Raw genomic sequence first — 13,835 nt, 5'->3', positions numbered from 1 at the left:
AAAGTAATTTAGGAGCTGGTTCTATTTAAGAAATGTGCATTTTACTTTCTTCATGAGAGTAGAAGATGGTGTAGTTAGTAGAAATGCTGCCTCGCAGATCCAGCTTCCTGTGTTCAATGCTGATCTTCATGCTGTCTGTGTGGAGTTTGGGTGCATAAAAATGTCAGGATTTTCTCTGGGTGCTTTGGTTTCCTCCCATGTCTCAAGTATGCGTGGATTGGTACGTGAACTGACCACTGTAAATTGCCCCTGGCGGGCAGATGGTAGAATCTGGGAATGACAGGTTGGAATGTGGAGTGGAGAAAATGAGTTAGGGGAGGATCAGTGTTTGATGGTCAACAGGGATTGGTGAGCTGAAGGGTCTGTTTTTATGCTGTATTTCTCACCTCTACCTTCTAACTACAATCATTGGGCAGAAAAATTTTCTTCTCCCTAAAATCTGTTTTTTTTCCCCCTTGTAGTGCCCTGGTTCACATCTTTACTGTTATGCTGTAGGTATTTCATTTAGCAGCTTTGTAAGAGCTGCTTGTTCTACTTTCAGCCTGTTTAGGTTACTGTTGAAGATAAGGGATCATGTTTGTTCGAGAGGAGATGAAGAGAGAAGACACTGAGGAGAACTGGTCATAACATATGATCCAATGGGAGACCCGTTTGTTCGAGATGCATTGTGAGCGACGTTCGGAAGGTGGTGTGTGCTTTCACGTTTATCGAGGGCCCAGTGCGTGAGTGACAGAGAAGTTCAAGATGAGCTCCAACTTGTGCACATTTGACTGTTTAATTAAAATGGGCCCTTTTCTTTTTATTATTCTTTACTAACCCGTTAGTTAAGATTCATAAATATAATTCCTTTAATTGCATGTAGTGTACTGTCTGTTATTTCGTAGCACTAATTTGTAACAGCGTAGCCAATTACACAGCATCCACACAAACAGGGGCTTGGGGGGGAGGGGGGAGATCTCGCACCTCAATCTCACACGTTTGACAGGGCTGAAGATTGTCTTCCCTAGGCTTATGCAGCCGAGGAAACCAGTGTTTCATCTCTTTCCTAATTGTACTTACTTTCTCTTAAAGAAGTTTGCCACATAAAACACACAGGAATTTTCCAAAATAAAACTTCACACAAGCAATAACTGCCAGAATGACAACGAGTAAAAAATTCTGTACTTACCAGGCAACATTGACTCCAAAGTAATGCAATCCCCAGTACAGGCACATAGCACTGAGCAGCAATACAACTGAGGTCACAACGTATTGAATTAATTTCAAATTCTCGGGTATACGTTGGCCTAGCAGAAAACCAAGTACAGCACCTAAAATCCAAATTGAAATTTTAATGACTATTTACATCAATGCTCACAGAATATTTGCCTTCTTTTAAGCCTTTACATCAAGATAATCTTTAAATAGTTGGTTGAACAGTTAAATCACAATGACATGTTAAACACCTACCACTAAAATTCTGATGTGATACGTGGTCTAACCATTTTACCCTGGGGGTATCAACAGTATGACTAAAGTGTCATACTACACCTCAAGAAAACGTGACAACAAAGGTAACCATGGATCAGTCTCAGTAGCATCCAGTTTCACATGGATATTGAAGCACATGGTAACTTTACCTCAGCTGTATATGATCATTGGCCAAGAAAAATCAGGGAGGATTCAAAAGAGAAATGGGACTCAATCTCTCCTTCTCTGATGACTTAATGGCTTAACAGCATATTCCTTAAGAATGAAATGAACACATCAGCAGTCTTGCCTCTATTTCCTGCTACCTGCTGAGTTGGCTAAAGAAGGGGCAGTAAGAAAACCAAACCCCAAATATAGCAACTCAGCACATAAAAACAAAGTGTGTACGAGGGGTGATTGACAAGTTCGTGGCCTAAGGTAGAAGGAGTCAATTTTAGAAAACCTAGCACATTTATTTTTCAACGTAGACCCCTTCTACATTTACACACTTAGTCCAGCAGTCGTGGAGCATACGGATCTTGGACCTCCAGAAAGTGCCTCCAGCACGGGTGATTGATAAGTTCGTGGCCTAAGGTAGAAGGAGATGAGTTATACAGCTCTCGTTACATGCACATGCAGTCCAACTCTTTCAGTGATTATGCAGAAAGTTTGAGATTAATAACACATCAGTTAATAACTCATCGGAGTGATTAATAAGTTTGTGGCCTAAGGTAGATGGAGATGAGCAAAACACATTTAAAAGATCAAAAGTACAATAATATTTGTGCCATGATTGAATATTAGTTTTCTTATTTTATATTTTTAAAAACTGAATGAGAACTGGATTCCCATTTTGAGCATTGCTCGAAGATACGAAACGGGTGAAAACACATATCTTATCAGTCTAAAATGGATTTAAACCTATATTCGTGGTGTAAAAGGAACAGAACCAATATAGTACACACAAAATGCTGGAGCAACTCAGCAGACCAGGCAGCATCCATGGAAAAGAGTACAGTCGACGTTTCGGGTCCAGACCCTTCATCAGGACCAATATAATTCTTTCCCCCCCCCCCCCACATCATTCTCGATAAGAATAATCCTCTCACAACCTGCTCTGTGGCAAGCTCCACAGAGCAGGTTGTAAAATGATTATTCTTACTTACAAATTTCTTCATTGTGCCAACTTTGCATTTGAAAATGTGACACTACATATTTTATTCACTCCATATTACATCACAATGTCTAAATGATACTGATGCTTTCACAGCTATTATCCCTTGCTGTTTTTTTTTTAATTCACCGCTTAGGGAAACACATCTAACTAATAAATATCACACCCAGTTGGAAATTAAAGATCTCATGGAGAGCTAACAGCCAGAATGGAGATAACTGCGCAAAAAAGCCTAGTGACTGCACTGCTCTATTTCTGTATTTTTGGACATTAATCATGCACAGTTTACTATGGTTCAAATTTTGGAAAACCACCAGTAATGACATCATTGCACATGAGACCAACAGCCTCTTTAGGATTTGAACCACTTAAATCCTGAAGTTGCTGTTCAGGGGAATTTAACCACTGACAAGTTCTGTTGGCTGTAATCTTCTACCCTGGAGTAAAGAGAAGTCTGTTGAGATGATAAATTTTTCATATATTTACCAATTGTATTCATTACAAAACCTTGTACAGGTTAGAACTTTGTTCCACAATGCTTGTTGAGTTTTTAAATTCTGCATTATGCCATGATTATTGCATAGTAAATGCTTCAATCCTATAATAATTCAATGTAGATTGTAATTAGCTCAAGCAACACACATAAAAGTTGCTGGTGAACGCAGCAGGCCAGGCAGCATCTATTGGAAGAGGTACAGTCGACGTTTCGGGCCGTGACCCTTCGTCAGGTCTAACTGAAAGAAGAGATAGCAAGAGATTTGAAAGTGGGAGGGGGAGGGGGAGATCCAAAATGATAGGAGAAGACAGGAGGGGGAGGGATGGAGCCAAGAGCTGGACAGGTGATTGGCAAAAGGGATATGAGAGGATCATGGGACAGGAGGCCCAGGGAGAAAGACAGAGGGGGGGGGACACAGAGGATGGGCAAGGGGTATAGTCAGAGGGACATTGGGAGAAAAAGGAGAGAGAGAGAGAGAGAGAGAATGTATATATATAAATAAATAACAGATGGGGTACGAGGGGGAGGTAGGACATTAGCGGAAGTTAGAGAAGCTCAAAATATTTTTTAAATGTTTAGAAAGTTGATTATATTTTCACTTCCACCTTGAACTTATCTGATGCCCTAATCTTTATCTTAAACAGTCTGTAAAATGCTTCAAGTTAGATTAAAATGCTTCATATGGCTTTAAGTTCTTCTTCCTTGTAATAATTTTTTTGACAATGACTGGCTGCTCTGGTTGCCATAGATCCTTCCAAGTGTTCCATGACAACAAAGAATGTTGGAAAAGGGGAAGACTGGAAAAGAGATCACTAGCTCTCTACTTTCACTGTCTTCAAAGTTCAGGCCACTGTGCCCTCCAAGTTCTGTGTGTTATAGTTTTCACTTTTAATTGAAAAATGTACTGGCACTTCACTCCCTTTAATAGGAGGTGTAAGTGTGTACTTACAGTTACAAACTCTGTACAATCCTCCAAAGAATCTACATCTTAAAGTAGTCCAGCAGTCCTTGGATCGGGTATTAGGTTCTGTATGTAATCGCAATATCGATATTGAACACCTTTTCCAATCTTTGAACTATCTGATGCAGCTATGTTAACTTGCATCTCTTTGAATTAATTTAAGGATTAAAATCCTAAAGTGTTCTGATGCATATGCGGATACAGAGTTCTGCTCGTAATCTTGGATGATATGCCAATGTCTTTGTGTTTAGAATTGGCAGTGGTAGAGGTGTTGATGTTAATAAACTGCTTTTTCTGCAACTCATTCTGTTAGGCACCGGCAGCTCCTGAGACCCACTGGTGTGCCACCACAAGAACAGTAGGAGGCATATCTTGAGAATGAATTTCAAATGAGAAAATTAAAGACAAATATCAATGCACTTTTTCGATACAGACACTTGTATTCACCCATGATAATTAAAGATCTAACCTGTAATTATTCCAGCAAGTACTTGATGTGGAAAATGAGCCAAAATAAATATTCTGGAGATGCCAATTGTCAGCAGCAGAGCGATATACAATACTACAGGAATGTTCCTTGCCAGTGTGCTTAAAGTAGATAAAAAAAACATTATTATTGGCATATTTTAATTGTTGAAATGTATAGAAATACAATATTTGATTAACTAGGAAGGGATTCTGCACTTTAGGTACCCAATGTCAAAATCAAGTCTAAGAACAGGGTAGCTGGAGGGCATCGACAGAGAGCAGAAGGAGATTGACTTCAGGATTTCACTAACAATGAAAAGTTAAAAGTTAAAAGAGACAATGGATGGCTTGGAGTCTTACCAGCAGTCTCAGTGTGCAAGTGCATCATATATACAGGACACTTTGAATGAACTAGATGAACTAGGGTTTGACACTAAACCCTGCCTCAGGGAGTGGAGAACCATCTGAAACAATCGCCCTACTGAGATTTAGTCCGATGAAAATTGATAGTCAAATGACACAGGAAGAGTATGGCTTTTCCCTGGGGGAATGAAGAGTGGTGTAATAACAACAGTACAGTTGGAGGAGTAGGTAATATTCTCTACAGGTATGAGCGCAAATCCCAAAGGCTGTGTTGTCAGCTTAGTGCCAGGGCTAAGGAACCGATGACAATTGAAAGGACAAAGCAGGTTCTGCTAAAATATGACAAACTGCATTATAAATGTAATAATCTTTGGATTACTGTCTGAAATATGTGAAAATTGGCAAAGAGGAAGTAAGGAAAATGGATGTGGGATTCAATGTTAATATTAGAATAATGGGTTTCAATTCATAGGGCACTGGCAACAGTACTGGGAAAGAGGAAGCTGTTCCATTGGGATGGGCTTATCTTTATTTATTTATTGAGATACAGCACAGAATAGGCCCCTCCAGACCCTCAAGCCACGCCCCCCAGCAAGCCCCTAATGTAATCCCAGCCTAATCACGGGGCAATTTACAATGACCAATTAACCTACCAAATGGTACATCTTCAGACTGTGGAAGGAAACTGGAGCACCCGGAGGAAGCCCACATGGTTACAGGGAGAACAGAGAGATTCCTTAAAGGCAAAAGCAGGAATAAAGCTAGGACTAGTGTCCCAGTGAACTACAAGTTAGCATATTGCCCTTAATCTAAATAGTTGGTGGGAGGGTTTGATGAGGAGGAAGTTAGAAAGTGAAAGCAGCAGTACTGGTAGCCAAATGGCTAATGAAAACCCCACAATTTTCCCATTGAAAATGGCACTGATGAAGCACGACGATGACTTGCTAACAGCAAAAACAACTATTAACTACCTTATTAATCACACTTTTTCTAGAAAACAATCAATTCAATCAATAGCCTGTGACTTCCCTTTTGGAGTCGAGCTTTTGAACTGCCTGTATGACCTGACATTTTTGCAGCATGAACTGGAGTCATGAAAGTGCAGGACGTTGCAGTGTGGCATAAATGGGCCGAATTGAAGCGGTGGAGCTCGAGCCCCAAGAACCTATCGAAGGAGCAAGGCCCGGGTCTGTGAGCGAGGAACAACCCGCTGTTTGAGGCTGTGGCCTGCAACTAACAGGCTCCTGGATCAGCTGTGACTGTAGACTCACTTTTGTGAACTTCAGTTCTGAATGTTGTTTGCTTATTTTTATAGATTGCACAATTTCTGATCATTGGGTGTCTGACAGTCTTTTTTAAAATGGGTTTTATTGGGTTTCTTTGTTTTGTGGCTGCCCGTAAGGCAACAAATCTCAAGGTTTTATATAGTATACATACTTTGATAATAAATGTACTTTGAATCATCAGGAAGCAATAGTGCATATTAACATTTATTTCCACAGATGCTGCTTGATTGGCTGAGTTCTTCCAATATTTTTTGCTTCAGATACCAGCATCTGCAGCTTTATTCATTTTCGTTTCAGAAATGGAGGAGGGTGTAGGTCTGGAGTAAATGAGCAGCTCAAAGAAATTAATATTGCTGAAAATAAGTACAGTAGTCCCCATGTGCCATTCTTGTGAACTGTCTGTAATTTAATTTAATTGTTTATTTTCTATAGTACTCATATTGTACTGCTTTACACACACTTGGTATAATTCATTCATTTAATTGAATGATCACTCTAATGTAATCCATTGTTATAGCAATGGAATATACTGTATACCACATCCAGTTATTAATGAACGTAATAAACATTTTATTATTACTAGCTTAAAAAAGGTTTAAACATACACAGGGGAATTTCAAGAAAGTTGTATTTCCATATGTCAAGCCATCAGTAATTTGAGGAGCCTCTGTATAGGAGAAATTAATTTGACTGGAAGACAATAAATCACCAGGGCCCAATGATCCCAATGAAACAATAAGCAAACAACATTCAATTCCTTCAGAAAGGGAGGTAACTGTCAGTGAGGGGGGTGAGTTATACAATCGGTGTTTCAGGGTTGTGACATTTCTTAACTATTTTTATGTTTAATCAGTTAAAGCAGCACAAACCTCCTAGTGCGATTGTAAATGAATGTAGAAAAACTGGTCATCATAAGCCACCAAGCTGCAGCTGTGATCATCGCATGGCCTGACGGACTGCCTGAAGCATAAACAAACATTACAAGTGAACTCGCATTTTATTTCCCAGATCACAAGTCACAGATCTGATGCAACAATGATTCCAAGAGCTGAATCCGAGCTGTCTGTAATGCAGAGATAGGTATAGTAACCAGGCCATAGAATGTTCATAGGATCTCAGTCAATTATGAAAATAATTGCATACCTGAAATATAGTGTGAATTATAACAGTACTTCAGTTTTAAAAATGTGTCCTGATAATAATTCACAGCTACATTTAATTAAAAATAAAAAGGAATCTAATGAATGCACTCATGAATTAATTATAATAAAATATTTCCTGTCACTTGTTAGTTCTAGCCTTCTGTGGCTGTCATTAGTAGAGATTGAAAATTGTGAGTATACTTTTATTATTTTTTTGTTCATTAACAACCATTTATACCTGTATTACTCCACAATAAACAACTGTAGATTCATGCATTTGTATGATAGGGATAGTGGATTGAGTTAGCATTTTGAGTCCTTGAGCTGAATGGAACATCTTAGTCAAAGCCAGAACCACAGGATGGGGTAAACAATTCTTGGGACCACAATACCAGTGGGCAGTCATTGTCCAATGATCAATAATGACTTGCATTTACATTGGGACTTTAACAAACTGAAACATCCAAAACAAAATTCCAGGAATGTTCACAGGTGCTACAGTAGAAGATAGAGGGGCAGATAATCAACAACTGGAGAGAAGATGGGTATGCATTTGAGAAGAGAACAATTTCAAGATGTTATTTTATTCCCCTACAATGGAAATATCAAATATTAGGGGGTACAGTGAGAGAAGGAAAATTTAAAGGAGACATGAAACAAGTTTTTTTAAGTAACAGATGCCAGGAATGCACTACTAGATATGATAGTGACATTTAAAAGGCATTTAGACAGGCACATGATCAGGCAAGCAATGAGTGATTATGGACCACACAAAGACAGATGGGATTAGACAACAGACAATAGGTGCAGGAGTAGGCCATTCAGCCCTTTGAGCCAGCACCGCCATTCACTGTGATCATGGCTGATCATCCACAATCAGTATCCAGTTCCTGCCTGATCCCCATAACCTTTGATTCCGCTCTCTTTAAGAGCTCTATCCATCTCTTTCTTGAAAGCATCCAGAGACTTGGCCTCCACAGCCTTCTGGGGCACAGCATTCCATATATCCACCACTCTCTGGGTGAAAAAGTTTTTCCTCAACTCCGTTCTAAATGGCCTACCCCTTATTCTTAAACTGTGGCCTCTGGTTCTGGACTCACCCATCAGTAGGAACATGCTTTCTGCTTCCAGCATGTCCAATCCCTTAATAATCTTATATGTTTCAATAAGATCCCCTCTCAGCCTTCTAAATTCCAGAGTATACAAGCCAGTCGCTCCAATCTTTCAACATATGACAGTCCCACCATCCCGGGAATTAACCTTGTGAACCTATGCTGCACTCCCTCAATAGCAAGAATGTCCTTCCTCAAATTTGGAGACCAAAACTGCACACAATACTCCAGGTGTGGTCTCACCAGGGCCCTGTACAGCTGCAGAAGGACCTCTTTGCTCTTATACTCAATTCCCCTTGTTATGAAGGCCAACATGCCATTAGCTTTCTTCACTGCCTGCTGTACTTGCATGCTTGCTTTCAGTGACTGATGTACAACGACACCTGTATTAGTGTAACTTGGCAAAATGGTCAGCAGAGACATCATGGGCTGAAGGCCCTATTCCTGTGTAGTGCTGTTCTATGTTACAATTTTGGAGATAAAAGGTTGCTTGGAGACAGCATGATAGCTTGAGGGTGAAGATGGCAGATTTGTAAGGTGGGGGATAAAACCGAGAAAAGGGAAGAGTGCCCAATTAAGCTAGTTACAGGCCAGGAAGAAAAGTTACATGCTCACCAGTTTGGGTGGAGTAAGGTTCAGGGGAAAAAATGGACCTGATAGACAAGATAAATTTGGAAAGAGGAAGGAAAGGTACCAGTTCACAGCCATGGACATAATCTCAGGAATCTATGGAGGATTGAGTTCAAGAGCCACAAGGTAATGCTACAACTCTATAAAACCCTGGTTAGACCACACTTGCAATTTTGTGATCAGTTTTGGTCACCTCATTGTAGGAAGGATGTGGAAGCCTGAGAAAGGGCGAGAGGAAATAGTCACCTTTTTGCAGAAACAGAAAATGTTGTGAATTCTCCACAAGTCAGGCAGCATCTGGTCACAGAAACAAGTGAGATTAGGAAGGAAAAATGGGATGCAGATGGAGATTGGTGCACAGAAGAAACATTATTTGACCATTTATGTGATTGGCACAGTAGTGAGGCTTGTGAGATGGTAAGTACAGATGAGGGTGTTTTTATGGGGAAGGCGAGGAGCTGTATGAACTAAAAGGAAGATAGTAAACTCAGAGGAGAGAGTGCATAGAGATAAAAAATTGAAATTACTGAGAATAAAATGAAATGGAACAGAAAGGGAGTAAGAAAAGCAGTGACGATGCCTTGTCAAAAATACAGTGTGGTACTTGAGCAGGTGGTAGAGTTTAAGAATATTAAATAATAGTTGGCAGAACTGAAATAAGATTGGAGAGTCAGACAAGAAAATATGTCAAAAGAGTGGAGCAAAATATTTTTCGATGAAAAGTCACATTATAAATGCAGGAGTGTGGGTGAGGAAAGCCATGAAAAGCACAATTAGGTAAGGAAGTTTCATTAGTGAAAAACACCAGCTCTTTGCCAGATTCCCATCACTTCAATCATCTGCAATTGGGTCAGGGAAGACAGGAATCTGATTTTACAAGGAAGGAAATATTCTAAAGGAAGAAGGGGGAGGGGTAGCAAAAAGTCATTGATGGCAGAGTCCACAATGTCAGCACAGGAAAGGTTTTTCCATTGGTAGTTTCCAGGAGGTTTGCTAGATAGGATATTTGGAAAGGGAACCAAATGGACAGCTCCAGTTGCTACTTGCATTGATGCAAAGACTAATACAGTGAAAAAGAAAAACTTTGAAAGATGTTAAAGGGGTGTAGAGAGAAAATGTAAGCTTCTTCAAGGTAAGCCTTCTAATTGAAGGTCAGAATTACCTGAATAGCAACCAAATGAACAGCGAACAACTGGACACATTAAAAATGACCACACTGTGAGAAGATTAGCAAATTTTCAATTTTAATTTGCTAATTAATAAAACATATTGAAACTGGCAGATTCAAGTCAGTTCTGCATTCAATAAAATGTGTTCTTAGACTGATAATTTACTGCAACTATTTTCTCATAGAAGTAAGATTTGGGTAAACGTGTGACATTTAAAACAAACCCTAACAGTAGAGATATGTATTGAAACATTTTTAAAAATAATTCTAACTACAAACTTTGAAACCTAATTCCTCTAAATAAATTTAAAATGTTAATTTGTGACTGAACTCTCTGAAAATAAGCAGCTAGCAAGTATACATTTAAAAGTCATATTGTACTCCATTGTAACAAACCTGGACCAGTTTCACAGGAGCAGAAAAATTGCTGTAACTTTGGCATCTGGTGCTTACTATAGACCCCCGATTCATGAATCCACCAAAATGGACGCTCACCAAACAGCAACCTATTAGGAAAGTAAGAAACACTCAAATTTGATCTGTAAAACTGATATTTGCCAAGATTACACTTTCAAGATTTCATTTCAGCCACTCTTCAAAACCATGATAAGAAATTTATTTCATTAAACTGAGGGAGATGCAGGACAGGGTTTTTCAAGGAATAATAAACAATAGTAATTTCAGTGACAATTTTGTCCAAATATTCCCATAAGGGTTCAAAAGGAAAAATGAAGAATGGCATTTCCTGCAGCCCCATCCTCAGTGCAAGGGAGAGTCATATTCAGCTGAATTTTCTTTTTTAAAATTTTATTTTTATTTAGATAAGGTATTCACAAGTAATACACAAACTGTTTTTTACATATATAACCTTTTCCATTTTTTTATGTGAGTAAATCTATATTAATTTGTACATTCACAAGTGCACATTGAGATAATATAGAAAATAATTAGGCACTCAAATAGATGTTTATGTGCAATTGTAATTCCACTCTATTAAAATAAGTAATGATAATAGTTGTTATAAAAAATATTAATAATAGTAGTTGAATACTAATTTCCATGCATCTCTTTTGGTCCATTTCTTTCTGGTCCAAAATTTCCCCAGATCTTTTCTTGTCTTAATTCCACATTTTCTAAAAAAAAAGAACAGTAAACATTCGAGCCAAGGGTGCTTACGTTAACACTATTACTATGTTGGTGAGACAAACAATATAAACCATTAGGAGAGTCACCTAAAGTCTGCTCGCTCTGGGGTTATAAATTCAATCCATTTGTTCCAAATTTGATAAAAATTTTTCCTTTTGAATTCTCAGAGAGTAGATCATCTTTTCCATTTTAAATATTCCCAAAATGATTTCATGCCAATCTTCCAATGTAGGTGATTCAGCTGAATTTTCAAAGTACTGTATCTAAATATGTTACTATTGCATTTCACTGCAGAAAGAAAATCTTATTTCAAAGTGCATAAAACTGGAAAAAAATCATGTTATGTTATTGAATTTCTAGGCAAATATAGTTCAAGTGCAATTGACTCTCCCATTAAAATATCCTCTCAACATTCATCATTAAATTGCACATAAATTGTTGTCAACTGAGAAATGATTGAAGCATTAATCTACAGCAAACAGATAACGTAGTCAAAGTTAAAATACGGAAATAGTCAACAAAAAGGAAAAAAGTTAACTCCCCTTAATAGATATTTATATTCACATTTAAGGATACGATCTTTTTGCCAAAACGTGTTTGATGATATTTTCAATTTACTGTTCAAAATAATCCAGTTTTACTCTCTGTTCTCTGTAAGTGATTTATGGTGGGATAAGCTCATTGTGCAGCAGCAATCATAATCAGAAAATATTGCCAATATTTTGTCTCTCCCACTGTTGAATCCAACTACATTCAATACCCAACACCCCACGTCCTCAAGTTACTCTTCTGACACAATGCTGCCCAGTAATCAAATTTGGCAGGTTTTTGAACTATGTAGTTTAGTTTTAAAATGGCAGGCTCTTCTTTCATCTTTACAGGGATGGTTTCAACATTATGTAATCTTAAATATATAAAAAGATGGTCTAGTGAGAAGAGGAGTAAAGAAAGTTATATTTTAATTTAACTCATTTTCTAAATTAATATTGAAACAGATACTCTGTGCCTAATAGTGTCTGGATATTCCATGTCTCTATAGTGTTCTGCAATGAGAAGGATTACTTATTGTGATACAGGAGGCCATTCAGGCCATCAAGTTGTGGCTGGCTGCCAAAGCTATCCCATCAGTTCCATTTCTGCTCCTTATTTGCCTATTGCATTGCCATTTTTTTCATCCCATCAATTCCCCTTTAGTCCCTTACAGTTTTTCTACAGTAGCTAATTAACCCATCAGCACAGGAGAAAACCAAACACCCAGTGTAAACCCACACAATCACAGGGAAAATGTGCAAACTCCATACAGGTGCATCTGAGTTCTGGATTAAATCTGGAGCTGCGAGGAAGCAACAATTGCTCCTATGCCACCATGTACTCTATCAATAAAGCATCAAGCAATGAGGAGGAGGTCCTGCCGAAGGGTTTCAGCCCGAAACATCGACTGTACTTTTTTCCATAGATGCTGCCTGGCCTGCTGCGTTCCTCCAGCATTTTGCGTGTGTTGAATGAGAAGGAGGGGCTTTGTGAGGACACCCCTTAAAGCTGTTCTCAGGTACAAAAGCAAAACAATCAAAACCTAATCATTTTATACCCATCTCAACCATCACTGTAAACACAAGAACCTCAAACATACAACTGAAATATCTAAGGATGAAACACAATTACATCTGAAACTTTCAACTCTCTTAATGTTAATCTTACTGGGTAAATTATTCTGATCTGGATAGCAACCAGAATACACACCCAATCTATCTTGGATGGCCACGCTCTCATATAATTTGTGTCGCTTGTAGGGACATGAGGTTTGAAGAGAGGAAGTAATGTTTCTGAACTTACAAGGATACATCCTCCCAAAGTTGATAGCTCTACTTTACACTAACGCCTTCCTCAAGAGGAACTATAGTTACAGACGTTGATCTTCACTTTATCTTCTAGGCTAACAATTTTAAGACATTAGAGCTTGATACCGAATCTCTTCCTTTCAATTTTGACACTTCAGTTTGTAATCTCAACTATAAAATATATGGTTTATATTCTATTATACATGATTATTTTTTGAAACAAGCTTTACATAATAAAGTTTTTTATGAAGGCCAATGAAGCAACCATTTTGCAAAAGCAATAAAAGCTGTTCAATAAGTTTCCTCAACACAACATTCCAATAGTGAATTAGCGGTTTTAACATTGACCCAAACAATCCAGCGACGAAAAGGGCACTCCCTCATCTCACCTGATGATTATCACTAACAGATAGGCAGTAAAATACCTCAGCACTAGAAATGACCGTTCACTGCATACTTAAAAAGCCATTAATTAGGTGCAAATAAGAATGTTTGAGTTACAGCATCAAAGGGCATATCAATGATTCAATCACCATCCTTGGAGAATGGGAAACGACAGTGGTCGTGGATACATTGGAAGGGAGAAAGAAAATTGGACCCAA

General features: G+C 38.4%; 1 protein-coding gene across 1 annotated transcript in view; it reads right to left on the bottom strand.

Moving 5' to 3' along the window:
• g6pc3 (glucose-6-phosphatase catalytic subunit 3) overlaps positions 1 to 13,835 on the bottom strand; it is a 30,416-nt gene that overhangs the window by 16,206 nt on the left and 375 nt on the right. Inside the window, exons 2-5 of the mRNA XM_063037987.1 lie at positions 10,646 to 10,755; positions 7,067 to 7,157; positions 4,550 to 4,668; positions 1,169 to 1,310 (exon numbers count right to left, since the gene is read on the bottom strand). Coding sequence (XP_062894057.1) covers positions 1,169 to 1,310; positions 4,550 to 4,668; positions 7,067 to 7,157; positions 10,646 to 10,755 — 462 coding nt within the window. The remainder of the gene's footprint in view (positions 1 to 1,168; positions 1,311 to 4,549; positions 4,669 to 7,066; positions 7,158 to 10,645; positions 10,756 to 13,835) is intronic.

This window comes from Mobula hypostoma, chromosome X1 (genome assembly GCF_963921235.1).
Source record: "Mobula hypostoma chromosome X1, sMobHyp1.1, whole genome shotgun sequence".
NCBI lineage: Eukaryota > Metazoa > Chordata > Chondrichthyes > Myliobatiformes > Myliobatidae > Mobula > Mobula hypostoma.
The sequence above is the reverse complement of the archived record's forward strand: the minus strand, read 5'-3'. Positions and strand labels throughout refer to the sequence as shown.